Source organism: Sminthopsis crassicaudata, chromosome 2, assembly GCF_048593235.1.
Source record: "Sminthopsis crassicaudata isolate SCR6 chromosome 2, ASM4859323v1, whole genome shotgun sequence".
NCBI lineage: Eukaryota > Metazoa > Chordata > Mammalia > Dasyuromorphia > Dasyuridae > Sminthopsis > Sminthopsis crassicaudata.
Window position 1 is genome coordinate 326,251,198 of NC_133618.1, and position 19,334 is coordinate 326,270,531.

Sequence of the window (19,334 nt, forward strand, 5' to 3'; positions counted from 1 at the left end):
ATTCATGATCTTTCAGTGTCAGATGTTTCTTAGATCTTCTCCTTTATTTTGAGGTCTTTCTCTTTTTCTGTCTCTCTCTGGTGGACAAGGCGAATATGACTCGTTGGCACCCATCTGATTCCTTCTCCTGCTGAAGAAATACAAGCAAACCCTCTCTCCCAGGCAGTTAACCTATCTAATTACATTCTATTTACCACTTTCTAAATATCTTCTCATCATTTGGCAATTACATTGGAATTGTTTGCACTGGACACAGCCTTGTTGGTTTAAAAGGCCTGTATTCTCCCCAAGTGTAATCCATTTTTGCAATCTGATTGCCTTTTGGCTCACTTATCAGGTAATCCCTTTCTACCATGTGATTACTTTTCTGCTGGTTGATCAAATCAGAGTCCTGACCTTCTAAAGGCTCTTTAGGTGTAACATCAGCTGCCATCATGCCCCAAGCCTTTTTTGCCTGGGGCCCTGGATCTGGGCCCCTCATCCTATTTCCCTGAATTAGTTTACACTCTGATGCCCAATGGAGTCCTCTGTTACATTTTGGACATGGGGTTTTAGGTCTTCTCTCACCCTGTCTTCTCACTGTATCTCCATACCTACACTGAGCTCTTAGATGTCCAATTTTTCCACATTGAAAACATCGCCGAGTTTCTCTAGAAGGCCCTTGCCATGAGGGACCCTGTCTTTCCACATTCATCATTGTCCGGGTGTAAAAAGCATTTGTTCCCACTGTAGCACAGCGTCTTATGATCTCCTCTAAAGGAGCATCTTTGTCTAATCCCCATATAATTCTTTTGCAAATCTCATTGGCATTTTCCTTAGCCAGATGTCTGGTCATTATTTCTGTAGCTGAATTTTCTCCAATAGTTCTTTTGACAGCAGTTTGCAAACGTCCCACAAAATCTGCAAAAGGTTCATTGGGACCTTGCTGTATTTTAGTGAAAGCCTCTCCCCGATCTTTCTGTCCAGGAAGGACACCCCAAGCTTTTATTGCAGCCTTAGCAATTTGTTCATATATTGTCATGGTATAATTAATCTGTTCCGAATTCTCTCCATACTGACCTTCACCAGCTAAGTGCTCAAAAGTGAATTGTGTGTTAACTCCTATTTCCAAATTGCATCTGACTTGAATTTTACATAATTCATGAAATTCCGCAAGCCATAATAAATTTTCTCCAGGTTCCAGACATATCCTTGCTATGGATTTCCAATCATTCGGGGTTAGGACTTCATAAGACAAACCATCTAGTAACATTTTGACATAAGCTGATGTAGCCCCATAAAGGGTACAACCTTTTTTCAAATCCTTAATTTTATTCAAATCTAAAGGTGCATATCTTCTCCTTTTTTTACCTACAGAGTCAGTATTTTCAATCACAGGATATGCATGTATAAAATCACTTATATCCTGTCCTTCTCTCTTAGCTTTAACCAATGCTTTTTCTAATCTTGTCATAGGCTTAGGCGTCTTCACAGGCAATTCTGTTTGTGTTTCTGCCTCTTCCCCTCTTTCTTCCTCCATCTCTGAAGGTGGGGTTGATGTGGGCCTGTCAATAATCTGTTCTCTAGGCAGGGTTGAAGCTTCTTCAAGAGAATCATACCATAATTCCTCATTTAAATCCTCTTGCTCTAGGGAAAGATCTTGATCTTTCCTTTTTTCCTCACACTTCCTCCTCTGTTCATTTTTAGAACTTTTCCTTCTCCTACAACTTGCTTGATAGTTTAAGGCTAATTGAACTATGTTGTAGATATAAAATACTTCTGCAGAAATTGAACGAGGCCCATTTTTTGCTTGAAATTCTTTCATTTCATATCCCACTAGCTTCCATTTATCTACATCTATCTTTTCTTCCTCTAAGAACCAAGGGGATGTGCGTCTTAAGGCAGCCAAGAGTTTAGCAATCTGTACCCAGGTTACAAGTAAACTCTGCTCCTCAATTATGTTGATTATACTCTCTATAGTACCACTCCTGAATGGGGGTGGAGCTGAGGTTGCTTCTGGGGCTGAGGTTGAGTCGGCTGAGGTCCAGGGATTGAATATAGCTAACATCTGCCCCATTTCAGCTATAAGAGATTCCTGGTTTAGCCCTTAACAAGTTAAGTTCCTTATTTATCTATTAGCACGCTCACTTAATCTTTAACAAAGTTTCCTCGTTACTCACGGTTCTGGGTCAGAGAGACTGAGATCTAGATCGGAAGCTTTTCCACTGGAATCAGGACCGTGTCTGTCCCTGTTCGGGCGCCAAATTGCAAAGGTCTGGTCTAGCTCTTCTTGTCAGGATAAGCAAATGTCCTTGCCCCACGTGTGGACGCCAATTTGTAGCGAGCTGTCGTCTCTAGAAGCTGCCGGATCGCTCTCTGGGAAGAGATCTGCTGTGTCTACTCAAATCTCTCAGACAGATTCTTCTTCCTGTAACGAACCGTTGTCTCCAGGCAGTTGCTGTTAACTCTTGTCCAAAGAAGTGACTTCCCTTCCTGCAGAGAGCCCCGTCAGGCCTGATGTAATGCAGAGAGTCTTTCTTCTTGAATCCTGGCTCTGAATCTCCTCCAGCTCTTATCCTTCTCCAGGCCGATCTGCTCTGCGCCCAGTGCTGTCCTCTCTTTTATTCTCCCAGAGAATGGGCGTGGGATAATGCAAGGGCTTCTGGGAAGAACCACTTCAGCCAATGGGCTTGCTCCTTCTACCAAGTCAACCTGAGTTCTCACCTTGTAACTATCCAGACAACCTCAGTTCTCACTTAGTAATCCTAACAGGTTAGCACATGATCTGAATTGTCTTTAGATTTACTGTCAGTATAAAACATTAATCTGGAAGAACAGTCCACAGACTAGGTCTTGTCTTATATGTATTTTATTTTAGTGTACTAAAATCAATATAGTCATAGAAGATTCTAGACTACAGTAAGGAAGAAACTCCAGGAGGAAGCTCACACAAGACTAAAAATCAAGCCAAAAGCTAGTCTTCTCTAGCATGGATACATAAACAAGATTAAATACAACTAAACCTGTTACAGAGGGCTGTTACATTCTGATATTATTGGGGAATAGATTAAAATGCCACAACATGACCAGATCGATTTCATGGAGAATCAAGAATGCTTCTGAACAGGATAACTAGTTGGATAATTATGAGGGTTATCCCAGTCTACTGATGATGTCAAATGGTTTGTAAAGTTGATTTGTAAAATCAAAAAATAAATAATCTCTTTATAATCTAACTCATAGAATCATTATGAACATCAAATGTGATAATGTCTATAAAGTGCTTTTTAACTCTTAAAAGACTATATAAACTCTGTGAATGATGGTAAGAATGTTATTTTTTTCTTTAAATAATAGTCTTTTATTTTCAAAATATATGCAAAGATAGTTTTCAACATTCATCCTTGCAAAATCTTGTGTTCCAATTTTTCTCCTCACTTCTCCCTCCCCTTCCCTTAGACAGCAAGTAATCCAATATATGTTAAGCATGTGCAATTCTTCTACAAATATTTCCACAATGATCATGCTACATAAGAAAAATCAGATCAAAAAAGAAAAAAAAATGAGAAAGAAAACAAAAAGCAAGCAACAAAAAAAGGTAAAAATACCATGCTATGCTCCCCACTGAGTCCCCACAGTCCTCTTTCTGGATGCAGATGGTTTTCTCCATCACAAGTCTATTGGAATTGGTCCTAATCATCTCATTGTTGAAAAGAGCCACATTCATCAGAATTGATTGTCACATAACTTTGTTGTTGTTATATACAATGTTATTTTAATTCTACTCACTTCACTTAGCATCAGTTCATATAAATTTCTTCAGACTTTTTTTTGAAATCATCCTGCTGATCATTTCTTATAGAACAATAATATTCCTTAACATTATATACAATAATTTAAATAATTGCTAGCATTATTAATAGTTCTTTTAAAGCAATAATTCTTAAATTGGAGTCCATGAACTTTTTCTTAAAAATCATTTTTGTAACTATATTGCAACATAATTAATTTCCTTTGTAATTTTATGTATTTTACTTATACATTTAAAAACATTTTTAGAAGAGATCCATAAGCTTTCCCAGATTGCCAAAGCAGTCCTTAACACACAAAAAGGTGAAGAACCCATAGTGTCAAGCCATTTTGTGATTCTGAGTGTACATTATTGAATATATCCTGCATGTCATGTAGCTCATCCAAAAAAGATCTGATTGAAATCTTGGAGATACAGAGTCTGATAATGGTTTTAGTCTGTTTTTTTTTTTTTTCATCCTTTTTTAATAGTTATATTGATGGCAAATAAAAGAGTCTTTAAAATTCTGTGTCATCTCTAATTCATTGTCAAAAATCCAATAAAGGCACTGAAGATAATATCAAGTGGTAATATCAATAGGAATGGAGATTGGCTGGAACTTTTTTTATGACTTTATTTTGATTCTTGAATATTGGGGGGAAGATCATTTCTCTTCATGGTAGTATATTTTTAGTGTTTTGTAAATCTTTTTTAAAAGAGTATTTAATTTTTCCCCAAATATATGCAAAGATAGTTTTCAGCATTCACCTTTGTAAAAACATTGTGTTCCAATGACAGCAAGAAATCTGATATAGGTTAAACTTGTGCAATTCTTCTAGATTTCATTATTTGTTATGCTATGCAAAAAACCCAAATCAAATGAAAAAAAATGAGAAAGGAAAAAAAAATAACCCCAATGCTTTGTAAATCTTGAATAGCTAAATAGCCAGTAACAGTTTAGTTAGTTGGAATGTTCAATAAAATGCAGCTGAAGTCTATTTCTAGGTGAATTGGCTAAAAAAAATTTTATGTGCTATTACTATAGCCTATATCAGGGATTTTCAAACTACAGCCAGTGGGCCAGAAGTGGCTCGATGAGGATGTTTATGCTGCCCGCCGGGTTATGACAAATGGGCTGAGGGGTGGAGACAGTGTGAGTTTTTGTTTTTCCTGGAGTCCGGCCCTCCCACAGTCTGAGGACAGTGAACTGGCCCCCTATTTAAAAAGTTTGAGGACCACTTCACCTATACAAGTAAGAGAAAATGAAAGAAGGTACCAAAAATTGGCAACAATTCAAAGTGTTTTGACTTTCTGATCCTGGATTTGAAGTGTCAATTTCCAATAAAGAAAATTTCCAGAGGCCAGCTAGATGGCTCAGTAGATAGAGAACTGATTCTGAAGTCAGGAGGACCTGAGTTCAAATCCAGTCTTAGAAACTTAATAGGGCCTAGTTGTGTGACTCTGGGCAAGTCACTTAATCCCAATTGCCTCAGGAAAAAATATTCCAAGTTATTATTCATCACAATGAATAAAAACTACTGTAAGTCTTGGTGATAACTGATGGCATAGATAAGAAATTCCTCAAGTCTTGTGCTATTTGTACAAGTTGATCCCTTTTCTGCTAATCCTGATAGCAATGAATAATTATGCCTATAGTATTAATAAATAGATGGCAGGAGATATCTCAGAATGAGATATCTTAATGATTATCATCACTTGACAGATATATTTATTCTTAATGAACTTCATTTTGTATTTTAATACCCATATAATATCAAAAGGCCTATTAGAGGAAGGCCCCAATAGAGTCTTTATCTGATGACATAGACATGAATCAATCACATACATTGAAATGATGAGGTATAGAATGATATTGTTTAGCTTTTATTAATATCCAGTATGTCTTTCTACTAATAGGACTATAGATTTAGAAATGGAAGTAACTTTAGAGATCATTTAGTTCAGTCTCCTGATTCTACAAATGAAACAGGCTCAGAAAAGTAAGGTGAATTGTACAAAGTCAGTGACAAAAGCAGAATTTGAAATTTGGTTTCCTTATTCTAACAGATGATAGTAGGCATTCTTATTAGTAGAAATAGACTCACTGGTAAATTTTTAATTCTGGTTGTGAAAAGATTTATTTTCCTACATATTTCAGTATTATCAAGTGTGTGGAACATATTTTGAAATCTTTTATGAAAAGTAGATTTACTTTTGTTGGTATTGCTGCAATGAGATTGCTTAGATATCTGTAGACTTTTTTTTTTTCTCCTTGTTGGAATTATGGAATTATGTTGAGGAAAAAAAGGTTTTGCATGAAGATGATTTTAGGTTTTAAAGAGGGATGTGAAGTCATTAGTTACAACTGACTTATTTTTCTTCCTTCTCAAACTCTCACCCCAGAAAAGGGGATAATTAAGTACCTAAGGGAATTTTTTTCTTATTCATTCATTCATTTACTTATTCATTTATCTATCTATCTATCTATCTATCTATCTATCTATCTATCTATCTATCTATCTATCTATCTATCTATCTATCTATCTATCTATCTATCTATTCCCGAGTTTTCCCCCTCCTTTCCTCCATCCCCTCCCTTAGATGGCAGGCAGGGAATTTTTTTTGCAAAGCAGGATTTTTTTTTTTAATCCCCATAAATCCAATAAAGTCATTGGTAGCTGAGCAGCTAAAAATTCCACAAAATGTTTACAAAGTTCTCCTTGCATATTTTAAGTTCCACATGACAAAAATGCACAATAATATTTTGAAGGTCGTAAGTAGGGTAGCACAATCTGGTTTCAAGAGAATACAGTAAGTTAAACAAATTTGACTCCCTTGAGGAAAAATACTGAATGAATGAAATGAATGAAAGCAAATATTTGATACCCCAGTAGATCTTTATTTTATTCTAACATTTATTGAGAGCTCATAGTGTATGAAAGTTGTTGGGCATATTCTTCAGAAAATTATAGATTTAAGGCTAGAAAGAACATCAGAAGCCATTTTTTTTCTTTTTATTATTTTTTAAAATAAAACTTTTTATTTTCAAAACATACACATGGATAATTTTTTCAACATTGACCGTTGAAGAACCTTGTGTGCCCTTCCTTCCCCAGACCCTTTCACCTAGATGCAAGTAATCCAATATATATTAAACATCTCAAAATATATATGTTAAGTCCAATATGTGCATACATATTTATACAATTATCTTGCTGCACAAGAAAAATCATATCAAAAAGGGAAAAAAATGAGAAAGAAAACAAAATGCAAGCAAACAAAAACAGAGTGAAAACGCTATGTGTGAACCACATTCAGTTCCCACAATCCTCTCTCGGGTGTAGACGCTCTCTTCCTCACGTGATCCTTTGGAATCACCTCATCATCTCATTAAATACAATTTCTCTGAAAAGACTTTCCTTGGGTCACAGAGCAGTGGTCAAAAAGTGTCTGAAAGTGGGGATTCTTGTCTCCAATTCAATGTGTCCCTTATGCCATGGGTTTTCTAGTTTGTGTTTTGTGTGCATTCTTACGTGGGAATGAATAAACTCAATGGGTGCAGGATTTCAACAAGTACTTCCTTTATTCCTTCCTCTCTCTGTCTCTCTGTTTCTCTTTCTCTCCCCTGGATCTTTCTCTTTTTCTATCTTCTCTCTCTCCACCCTCCCACTCTCTCTCGGTTTTTCTTTCTGCCCTTTCGTCCCCTGCACCCCGGAACCTTTGTTTGGTAACTACGCGCTCCCGCCGGAGCCCATTCATCGACGGAACCCGCACGCTTAGGTGCCGGTTAGGAGATCGGCTTCTGCCAGTACACTAGAGGCTGCGGCCGAGGCGGCGGCGCCAGCGTTACTGGGGCTCGGACTTTGGGGGTGAGCGTCAGCCAGGAGGTGGAGAGGAGTCATGGATGACCAGGGCTGCCCTCGGTGTAAGACCACCAAGTACCGGAACCCTTCCCTGAAGCTGATGGTGAATGTGTGCGGGCACACGCTGTGAGTGTGGCGGGACCGGGCCGGGGCTGAGGAGGGCGCTCTTTCAGTCAGTCAGTCAGTCAGTCTACACGTATTGAGGAAGCGTTTACTGTCTTCCCCGCGAGAAACTAGTACCTCGGCTTTCTCCCCTCCCCCCCATAAAGGGGCAGATCCTGCCCTCAAGGAGCTTACTTTCTGCTTGTTGAAAGGGGAGATCTGGAGGAAGATTAAAGCCCCCAGAGGGGGGTGGGGGGCGGGGAATCTGACACTAGCCAAGCCGCGCTCCTGAAGTATACTGGGGGTGGGGATGGGGGTGGGAGTGGGAAGGGGAAGACCGGGGAGGAAAGGAGCAAATGGAACTTTTATCTAACTTTAAAAATAATTAAATTAAAAAAAGATTTTCCCTGAAGGGATGAGTGAATAACAGCCAGGAAAGCCCTTTGGGAAATTGAAGGCGGTAGACGAATTTAGACCCAATTACGGTGTATAATCTCAGGCACACACCGGAAATAAATGACACTGCCTCCTCACCTCCCAGTTGAAGGCGGTAGGCAAAGTTATACAGGGACTTACTTAGGTACGACTTACATACAGTAGATAATTACACACATAGTTACACACATAGTTAGACACATCCCAGAAATTGAAGGCAGTAGACAAACTTACACATACACAACAACTTAGCGAGAACATTCTCCCCCTTTCCCCTGTCCCCTCCCCATTACCGAGCTTTTTTTTTTTTTTTTTTTTTTTAATATATTTTAATAGTTTTTATTTACCAAATATATGCATGGGTAATTTTACAACATTGACAATTGCAAACCCCTTGTTCCAATTTTTCCCCTCTCCCCCATGGCAGGTTGACCAATACATGTTAAATTAAATACAATATATGTATACATGTCCAAACAGTTGTTTTGCTGAACAAAAAGAATCGGACTTTGAAATAGTGTACAATTAGCCTGTGAAGGAAATCCAAAATCGAGCTTTTGTTTTAAACGAATCTTCGGACAATGTGGGTTTTCCATAATAATTAAGAATTATGTTCGAAGAATGATTAGTTTTTGGAGGCAGAGGACTTGGTTTTCCTAGTTGTACCAAATGTCAAGGCAACAGACATTTATTAGCAAGCCTTAATTTTGATATTGTTGGATTTTATCAAATGCTTTTTCTGCATCTATTGAACTAATCATATGGTTTTTGAGGACTTCAGAGTTACGAGGCAAGCTAACTTAGTTTATTGCGGCTTAGTTTCCATATCTGGAAAATGAAGGATTGTGCTAGATGACTTCTAAGGGCTCTTCTTGCTCTAAATTCATGATCTGTAGGGAAACGGTTGAAATCCTGAGTGGGTAATATAAATACAAAAATGAAAGTCCCTTCCCTCAAGGAACTTATAATTTTTTACTAGGTTACTTAGAAATTAATCAGAAAATGTTATTGGAAAGAGCCCTAGATTTGGTGTGATTTGGTTGCTGCAATTGTAACTTTTTATTACTGGTATTTCCTTAGTGATGTTAGTTTTCTTTGTTTGTTATGGGTGTTTATTTTGCTTGCAGTTTTGAGTTATCACAGAAGGTTTCAATGGCTAAGGAAGAGAGAATGACCAGATTTCTCATACAAGCAGAATATCAAGAGAAGTTTAACAAGTAGAATTTTAATCTTTCAAATAGAATTATTAATTTTGTACTCATTTCTTTACCTAGGGTTTAGCTTAGCCTTTTTTAAAAACCCAGGTTTGATGAAATTCATTATTTCTTTTATTTTTGGTCAATTACTTTAATGAAAGAAAGCAAGAGAATGGGAGGGACCACATATTCTGTTTCTTTTGATAGGACCCTTCATGTAATTGATCACAGGGCTTGAAACTCCATAAATTACGAAGACTAATTTTTTAAAAAATTAGATTTTTTCCCCCTAACTACGAAAATCTGCCTTTTTTCCTCCCTACCTTCTCCCTCATGAAAAAGAAAGACAGTACTCTTGTAACAAATATGTATAACCAAACAAAACATTCCTGTATTTTCATGTAAAAGAAAGTATGTCTCAATCTGTACTGAGTCCATCACCTTTCTCTGTCAGAAAATAGATATCATATTTCATTGTGCCTAGAATTGTGATTGGTCATTGCATTGGAAGGATTTCTAAAATCTCCACTTATCTTTATGATATTATTATTATATAATTTTTTTGTCTTTTTGAATCAATTCTCATAGATCTTCCCAGGTTTCTCTGAAAAGAGAATTGTTTCTTTTAGCACAGGAGCTATCCATCACATGTATATACCATAACTTTTTTTAGCCATTCCCCAATTGAATTGGACACTTACTTAATTTCCACTTCTTTGCCTCTGTAAACAAAACCAAAACTAAACTGCTATAACTTTATATATATATGTATAGGCATTTTCCTTTTTTATCCTTTATTTAGGGTATAGATTTTGTTGTGGTTCTGGGCTTTTGAGACCTAATTGCAAATTGTTTTCAAGAATGCTTAGACCCATTCAGAACTCCAACTGTGTTCCTATTTTCCCCAAGTCCTTTGTCAATTTTCTTTACTATCTGATAGTGTGAGGTGGAACTTCAGTGATATTTTAATTTGTATTTCTCTAATTATTAGTTTTTTGAAGCACTTTTTTATATGATTATTGATAGCTTGGATTTCTTCCTTTGAAAGCTTATTCATATCATTTGACTGTTTTTCTTAACCTTATACATTTGACTTAGTTCTTCATATTCCCTCAAAATAAGGCCTTTATCAGAGAAACTTGCTGCAATTTTTTCCCATTTACATGTTTCTTTTCTAATTTTAGCTGCATTGATTTTGTTTGTGCAAAATTTAAAAAATTTTTTAAATTCCAGTGTACATCTTATCTTATGCGATCCCTTTTATTTCTTATTCCCCTAAATACAGACCTGACAGTTTCTTAATCCCTTATTTTGTTTATGATATCCCCCTTTATATCAAAGTCAAGTACACAGTTGAAACTTAGTTTGATATGTAATATAATATGAGATATTGGCCTATACTTATTTTCTGATAGACTGCTTGCTGCTTTTCCCAACAGTTTTTTTATTGAATAGCGAATTATTATTTCAGGATCTTTGAATTTATCAAAATACTAGGCAACTGTGTTGTTTGCTTCTACATATAAGATTATAGAATTTAAATGAAACATAACTTGTTAATTTAAAAATTTATGAAATTAAATCAGTTTAGATTACATATTTTAATTGTAATGATTAAAATGTGGTTTTGTGGTCTTATTGCTTTTTATTTCTTTTTAAAAACATGGGAATTTTTCTGCTTTGTGACAGATTTGACATTTATTTTGGTTAAATTGTTAACCTATTAGATGCATGCCATCATTTTCATTTTTTGTTGAACTATGAAATAATGAATTAATTAAGTTAGAGGATGTTTATTAGACTTATCCATGCATAAGTTGTTTCTTTTATTTCCATGTGCAGAATTTACCAATTTAATATTAACTACCTAATTAATTAATATTAACGTCTATATACATGATAGAGGCTTATTACTTGGAAGGTAAAATAAAGACATTTTTCTTGATGACCTCTAAGATCATTTCTAGACCTAAGTCTTTGATCCTGTGATCTTCATTTGTTAGTGATTTCTCTTTCCCTAACACTATTATTAGAACAAAATATGGAAAGATAGGAGGATAATGAGAATTTGGCAATAGAGATACCTTTCATTATTCTACAGTCCTAACTTATCTTCACTGAAGGTATTTAAGAATGTTGAAAATCCTCTCTAGGATCACAGTCTTTTTATCTTTTTACTTTTTTTTAATTCTTCCTTATTTCTTTAAATCTATTCTATACCCTACCTGTAACCTTCAGTAATTCAATCTTTGTGATCTCCCAGTCCATCATTCATTCTAAAGCCCTTGTCTATTTCCCAGCCAAAATCACAGAAAAAGATGTTTGTGTTTTTTGGCTCCACTTTCTTGCGTCATAGTTCATAATGTCCACTTTAACATTGCCATTTATTTCTCAGTACCACCATTCAGCTGAAATTGTCCCCTGTAAGGTGGTTCAATGGTTTCTCATTTGTTAAATGTGATAACCTTTTCTAACTATGCTTTTTTAAACCCTGTAGCTTTGAACATTAGTCCTGGATATTCTCTCCTTCATCAAATTATCAACTTTTGTGATATTGTTCTCCTTTGTTACTCCTCCTACTTGATTGATTACTCCTTTGTGTGTATATGTATGTTTTAAAATTAAAAAAAAAATACTATTGCCATAAGAAGAATGTTTCTATTTGTGAAATAGAACATAAGAAGAATATTGTAAGTGAAATTAGGAATCTCTGTGCCATACTGCTTGATTTTGGAAAAATTTTTACAACAAATTCAGTATATTTTCAAAGCTCTCTTATTTTTCCTTGTCTTTTATTCTCTTCTTTATGTTAAAAATATTTCAGTGACTTATGTGGGGGTAGTGGTAGTGGGGCATTACTATAAATTTACCTTTAAAGCTTCTTTGCCTCTTCATTAAAAAAAACTAAAACAGCTGGACCTGGAGTCAAGAAGACGTGTTTAAATTCAACCTTAGATGTTTATTAGCTTTGTGACTTTGGGCTAATCATTTAATTTTGGTTTACTTTTGTTTCCTTGTCTGTTAAATGGCAATAATAAGGGCACCTTCTTCCCAGGGTCGTGAGGATCAAATGCAGTAATACTTGTAAGATGCTTAGTCCAGTGCCTGGCACATAGTAAATGCCATATAAATGTTGGCTATTAAATACTATTTTTATTATTTAACAAATGAGTATAGTCAGAACAAATCCACACAGTAACTTTGTTTAAGAAAGCAATTTTATTTCTGCACCATGAATTCATCAGCTCTGTCAAGAAATGGATAATATGCTTCATCAAAGGTCCTCTGGATACGACTGATTTTTGCTTTTATCAGCATTCTTAAATTTGAAAACTAAGCTTTTGTTTTTTTAAAAAGTATATATAAGTAGTTCTTGTTCATCTCACTCCATTTTGCAGCAGTTTATTCTTACCTAGAATTCTCTGAAATTGTTTCTTTTATTATCTCTTATAGCATGATAATATTCCATTACATTCATATATTATAATTTGTCGGCACATAAGATTGCATCCTTTTTCAAACTAACTGATTATCTTAAGAACACAGGAATTGTAAATATGTATATGTATGTATTGCCTATTCTTGAACTTACACTTAAATTATAGGTTTTGAATGTCATTAGTTTAATAATTTCTACTTATTGGAACATAATAAATGTTTCTGCAAGAATAGAACTTGTAGTATCTGTAGCTCATCATTCTACTTTCTTTTATTTTAACTAAAATTTTGATTAACATGTTTGTAGAAAAAAGGTTCTCTGAGCAATTGAATCATCTAGCAACTTGAGTCAATCAGCCTTATCAATATAGTACAGTGAAAACTGGATAATTTTGTTGTGTTAATTATCAGCATATGCAATTATTATTATTATTATTATTATTATTTTTATTTTATAATTATAACTTTTTTTTGACAGTACATATGCATGGATAATTTTTTACAACATTATCCCTTGCACTTACTTCTGTTCAGATTTTTTCCCCTTCCTCCCCTAACCCCCTCCCCCAGATGGCAGGCAGTCTCATACATGTTAAATATATTATAATATATTCTAGATACAATATATGTGTATAGAACCGAATTTCTTGTTGCACAAGAAGAATTGGATTCAGAAGGTAAAAATAACAGTTTACGCTCATTTCCCAGTGTTCCTTTTCTGGATGTAGCTGATTCTGTCCATCATTGATCAATTGGAATTGGATTAGCTCTTCTCTATGTTGAAGATATCCACTTCCATCAGAATATATCCTCATACAGTATCATTGTTGAAGTGTATAATGATCTTCTGGTTCTGCTCGTTTCACTTAGCATCAGTTGATGTAAGTCTCTCCAAGCCTCTCTGTATTCCTCCTGTTGGTCATTTCTTACCCAACCATTCTCCAATTGATGGACATCCATTCATCTTCCAGCTTTTAGCCACTATGAAAAGGGCTGCCACAAACATTTTGGCACATACAGGTCCCTTTCCCTTTTTTAGTATTTCCTTAGGATATAAGCCCAGTAGTAGTCAGCATATGCAATTATTATAATACTGTAGATATAGCAGGTAAAAGAGCTTGAATTTAATATGGACTGATCCTAATTAATATCTGTATTAAAAATCACTTCTGTAAAGTTCTTTTCTAAGAAGATTCCAATCATTTAAAAAACTAGTTCTTTTGAGATGTTAATCAATGTCATATATATACGCATGTGTATACATAAGACATGTATATGTCATATATAGTTTTTATAGCTTAAAATACTTGACCTACATATCTTAAGACATCATGTATAGTTTTACAAAATAAAATATTTCAGCCATACTTTTATAATAGTAAATTTTCTATTGAATTAGAATTTTAAAAAATATACTAAAAAATTCAGGTGTTAACTATAGTATATATGTCACTTTTCATTGATGTATGAATATATTTCATCGATGTATGAATTTAATCTGTATTTCCTTTATTCTGCTTTTGAGAACTTTTACTGCTAAAAACCACATTTTAGGTGGATGAAGTAGGAATGATACCTGGACCAGATCAAGTGTATACTTTCAAAATCTGGAATTGAAAGCAGTCAGGGATCATTTTATGAAATATCTTAAAGTTATAGAAGATAAAAGACAGTTTTGATTACATAAAATTTACAAAAGTTTTTGTACAAATATGGAATGCTATTAAAATTAGAAGAGAAACAGGTAACTGGAAGAAAAAAAACCCCACAAACCAAAAAAATCTGTGCAACAAGTTTCCTTGATAAGGGTATAATATGCATGATAGATGAGGAACTATTTCAAATTTATAAGACTACTTCATTCTGCAAAGATAAATGTTGAAGGAACATGAATAGACAGTTTACAAAGAAAAAAAATCAAAGCCATCAATAACCATAATTAGTGAAGTGTGAATTAAAGTAATTCTGAGTTTTTGCTAATATTGAACACTTCATGCCTAGGAGATTCCAAAAAAATCTGATAGAAGAAATTGACAGGTATGGCAAGGGATGGGAAGAAAACAGGTGCATTAATGAACTATTGGTGGAGTTGTGAACTGATCTAGGTATTCTAGAAGGCAATTTGGAACTCTGCCTAAAGTTATAAACTGTGTATATATACTATTCCTAGGTCTATACCTCAAAGAGAACAATGAAAGAAGAAAATGACCATACACATAAAATATTTATAGTAGCTCTTTTTGCAGTGGCAAAGAATTAGAAACTCAGTGGGTACTTACTTATTGGGTAATGGATAAATAAATTATAGTCTATGAATAAATGGAATAATATTGTGCCAAAAATGATGAAATGGACAGCTTTAGAGGAAACTAGGAAGACATATAAATTGATAGTGAAGAGAGCAGAAGTAGGAGAATAATATTAATTATGATAACTTTATAGAGAAAGGTGACTTTTAATGATTTATAACTTATCACTGCAGTGATATATCACAGTTCCAGAGAACTTATAATGAAACAAGTCGTCTACCTTCTTCCAGGAAGTTGATGGATTTAAAATACAGAATGAGACATATTTTTTGGATGTGGCTAAGGTGGACATTAGCATACCATTCATTTTGTTTCTGCCTTCTTTTTTCCTCTTTTTATATTGTTCAATTGAAGGATGGGTAGTATAAAATAACTAAAAAATAATCTCATGTGAGCAAACCAAAAGTATTTAAAAAAAAACATAGATGATTGTAGCACTGGTGCCATTAAAAGACTGAAGACTGCTGCAATATCTTGGAGAAGGGGAGGAGCCCTGCCATCTTGAAAACCAAAATTTAGAATTTAGCCCTTGCTTTCTATTCCTTAAGTGAAAAACTTGGAAAATAAGTGCAACTACAGCTTTGGGCTCATTTGAGGCTGAGAGGCTCAGCACTACTTGAAAAAAAAAAAAGATATTTTAAGTCAGAAGCAGTCAGAAGCAGCAAGCAAAGGTTCCCTGGAATTGGAGGTAGGCAGTTAACATAGTACAGGGATGATGAACACACAAGGGCAGTTCAGTAAGGTCCTGAATGTAGTTAAGGGCCCAATATGAATGAAGAGGATGGGTTTTCATTGAGTTGTTTCAAGGTTCAGGTCTGGAATTGATATGTAGAAATTGAGGGTTATTTGATATTCATTTCCTCTATGGAAAACAGAATCTTTGGGCAATTCCTGCCGAACTTACTCTGACTTACTAGAGAGAGTTTCTTCCATTTCTTAAATTTATTTTCAATTCTTTCCTCAAAAGCTTTTATTTTATTTTTATTACTTTTTAATTTCCTTTAGATATTCATGCACTTGTGGAAAATCTATTTTTTTATTTGAGTCATTACCTGCAATTGTAACAGAATTTTTGAGGCTCTCTAGGTTGTTAGTAAGTTTTGATTTTGGCTTTCCTTTACCATCCTTCTATCTTTAATTCTTGAAATGGGGCTTTGTGCCAGGATCAGATTCCACTCTCTCAGTGGCATGGTTGCCCTTACTTGGTCTCTATCTAGGTCACTTATGTTTCTGCACTGACCTCTGCCCTTCTAGATTTTGGATTCCTGCATCTTTAAGATCAGAGCACTGAATCTTCGGGGGTGGGGAGGTGGTGCTGGTGGGGGGGAGGTGGTGGTGGTGGTGGGGTTGAGTTCTCTCAGATCTCATACCATTTTAGAAGGACACCTGGAGAATTTATCTCATTTCCCACTGGAAACTACTGCTTTCTTAGGCTTGATGATCCAGAAACTCATCATTTTATAAGATGAATTTAACTCTGAATCTCTCTGTTCCTCTGATCATTTCTTACTGAGTTTTTGGGACTTCATCATACCTCTAGGCCTCTTCTTCTCCTCTTTTCAGCTTTTTATGCTTTGTCTTCCCTTTTTAGATTTTGAGCTTCTTGTGGGCTGTTTTATGTCCTTTGTATCCCCAGTGCTTAGCACAATGCCTGCTACATAATAGATGTTTAATAAGTTTTTAACCATAGTATTCTTGGCAGGAACTACTGCCTCCATTTTGTATTACTGGCTGTTCTCTGTATCTGGGATTCATTCTTTCTTACTACTTCTCTGCCTCTTGCAATCTCTGATTTTCTTCAAGACTCACTTCGATTTTGAGGAGGGGCCCAGGTGAGTTGGGTTTCATTTCTTTATTGCCTCTGCTTCTGACTTTCTGGACTTTGTGGTCATCTCACCTGTCTTCTTTGCAATTCCCTACTCTGGAATCTTCTATCTTGGTATCTTTCTTCTCCCATTGATGAGTTTATCCTAGAAATTCCATTTTAAGAACAGCCATCTTTGGTTCTCTGTTTCTGAATCTGGATTCACACCCTCTCCTAAATACCTGCCCCTTCCTTTTAACTTCCTTTTATGTGTTATTTTCAGGGCAGGCATGTCTTTTTTTTTTTTTTTTTTTTTTTTTAAAACTTGTATTTGTCTAGTACATAGCAAGGACTTAGTAAATACTTGTTGAATGACTTTGTGCAAGATGTTTTTTCTGGTCCTCACAGCTGCTAGTATCCTTATCTTTCATCTATTCTGTGTATATCATATATATATATATATTTATATGTCTTTATCTTTATCCATTAACCCATCCATACATATATGTTTACTCACAGATAAAATGAAATCTTGATGATATACTGTGATTCACTTTTGATTTTGTATCAGGGGTATTTAGTACATTGCTTGCAACATAATAAATGCTTTCTTTTTTTTTTTTAATTTATTTTTTTAATTATATTTTTAAAATAATATTATCCCTTGGATTCATTTTTCCAAATTATCCCCCCCTCCCTCTACTTCCTCCCCCCCGATGACAGGCAATCCCGTACATTTTACATATGTTACAATATAACCTAGATACAATACATGTGTGTAAATACCATTTTCTTGTTGCACAATAAGCATTAGATTCCGAAGGTATATGTAACCTGGGCAGACAGATATTAGTGCTAACAATTTACATTCACTTCCCAGTGTTCCTTCTCTGGGTGTAGCTACCTCTGTCCATCATTGATCAACTGGAAGTGAGTTGGCTCTTCTTTATGTTGAAGATTTCCACTTCCATCAGAATATATCCTCATACAGTATTGTTGTTGAAGTGTATAGTGATCTTCTGGTTCTGCTCATTTCACTCAGCATCAGTTGATGTAAGTCTCTCCAAGCCTCTCTGTATTCCTCCTGCTGGTCATTTCTTACAGAGCAATAATATTCCATAACCTTCATATACCATAATTTACCCAACCATTCTCCAACTGATGGACATCCATTCATCTTCCAGTTTCTAGCTACAACAAAAAGAGCTGCCACAAACATTTTGGCACATACAGGTCTCTTTCCGCTCTTTAGTATTTCTTTGGGATATAAGCCCAGTAGTAATACTGCTGGGTCAAAGGGTATGCACAGTTTGATAACTTTTTGGGCATAGTTCCAAATTGCTCTCCAGAATGGCTGGATTCTTTCACAACTCCACCAGCAATGTATTAGTGTCCCAGTTTTCCCACATCCCCTCCAACATTCATCATTATTTGTTCCTGTCATCTTAGCCAATCTGACAGGTGTGTAGTGGTATCTCAGAGTTGTCTTAATTTGCAAATAAATGCTTTCTTAATATTGATTGATTGCTAACTTAGACTCTGAGGCAGGGTTTCATGTTTCCCTCAGCTTTCTAAAATGGTTGATACTGGGTTTACAGGCTTGGGTCTGAGAAACTTGTGAGTTGAAGGACTGGTCTTTACAGTACTCTTTCCCTCAGGTCCAGTGGAACCTTCAGGGAAGGCCAATTTTGAGCCTATGTGATTCCTTCTCTAGGGTTTCCTTCCTTCCTCCCTCCCACCCACCTACCCACCTACCCACTTACCCACTTACCCACCCACCTACCCACCTGACCCACTTACCTACCTACCTACCTACCTACCATAGCTGGTGAAAATTGGCCTTGCTATTTCTTAGATGCCATGAGTGAGGGATCTAAATTCTCTGCTTTTCTGTTGTAGATTCTTAAGTTTCTTAGTTTGTGAATGGCTATTCTCCCTTATTTTAAGGATCTACCTCTAGTAATTGGTTAATGCATAATTAGTTCCAATCTGCTGGTAGTACCTAACTCCTCCTTTGTAGTCTGAAAGTTTGAATTGGGGTTGAGATGACTAATTCTCTTCTTTGCTGGTCACTAAAGTCGTTAGGTACCTGGCTTTTGAGGATTCCAGGTTTCTCAGAACAGAATTTGACTCCCCCCCTTCTTTTTTAAAAAATATAAATTTGCTCCAGCAGTTCTTTGTAATCGTGAATTTTAGAATACCACAGTCTTTGAAGATTCAAAGTTGTAAGTGATCCAGATGGCTTTCAGATATGAAGGGAAACTAGCAGCTATCATACATTTAGTAGTATGTTTATCAGATCTAGGTTCAAATCCTCAGTGACACTATTGAGCCCTGTGACCCTAGGCGGTGTGTAAACTTCTAAGATTGTTTCATTCTATGTAAAATGGGAACAGTTGTTGTGAGCTTTCTGTGAAA

The 19,334-nt window shown here is 35.5% G+C and overlaps 1 protein-coding gene across 2 annotated transcripts in view; it reads left to right on the forward strand.

The window, feature by feature from the left end:
* Nucleotides 1–7,524: 7,524 nt before the first annotated feature.
* MNAT1 (MNAT1 component of CDK activating kinase) overlaps nucleotides 7,525–19,334 on the forward strand; it is a 246,654-nt gene continuing 234,844 nt past the window's right edge. Inside the window, exon 1 of one of the 2 annotated variants that reach the window (XM_074290302.1) lies at nucleotides 7,525–7,758. In XM_074290302.1, coding sequence (XP_074146403.1) covers nucleotides 7,670–7,758 — 89 coding nt within the window. In that variant the 5' untranslated portion in view covers nucleotides 7,525–7,669. The remainder of the gene's footprint in view (nucleotides 7,759–19,334) is intronic. The other variant, XM_074290301.1, reaches the window with a different exon arrangement.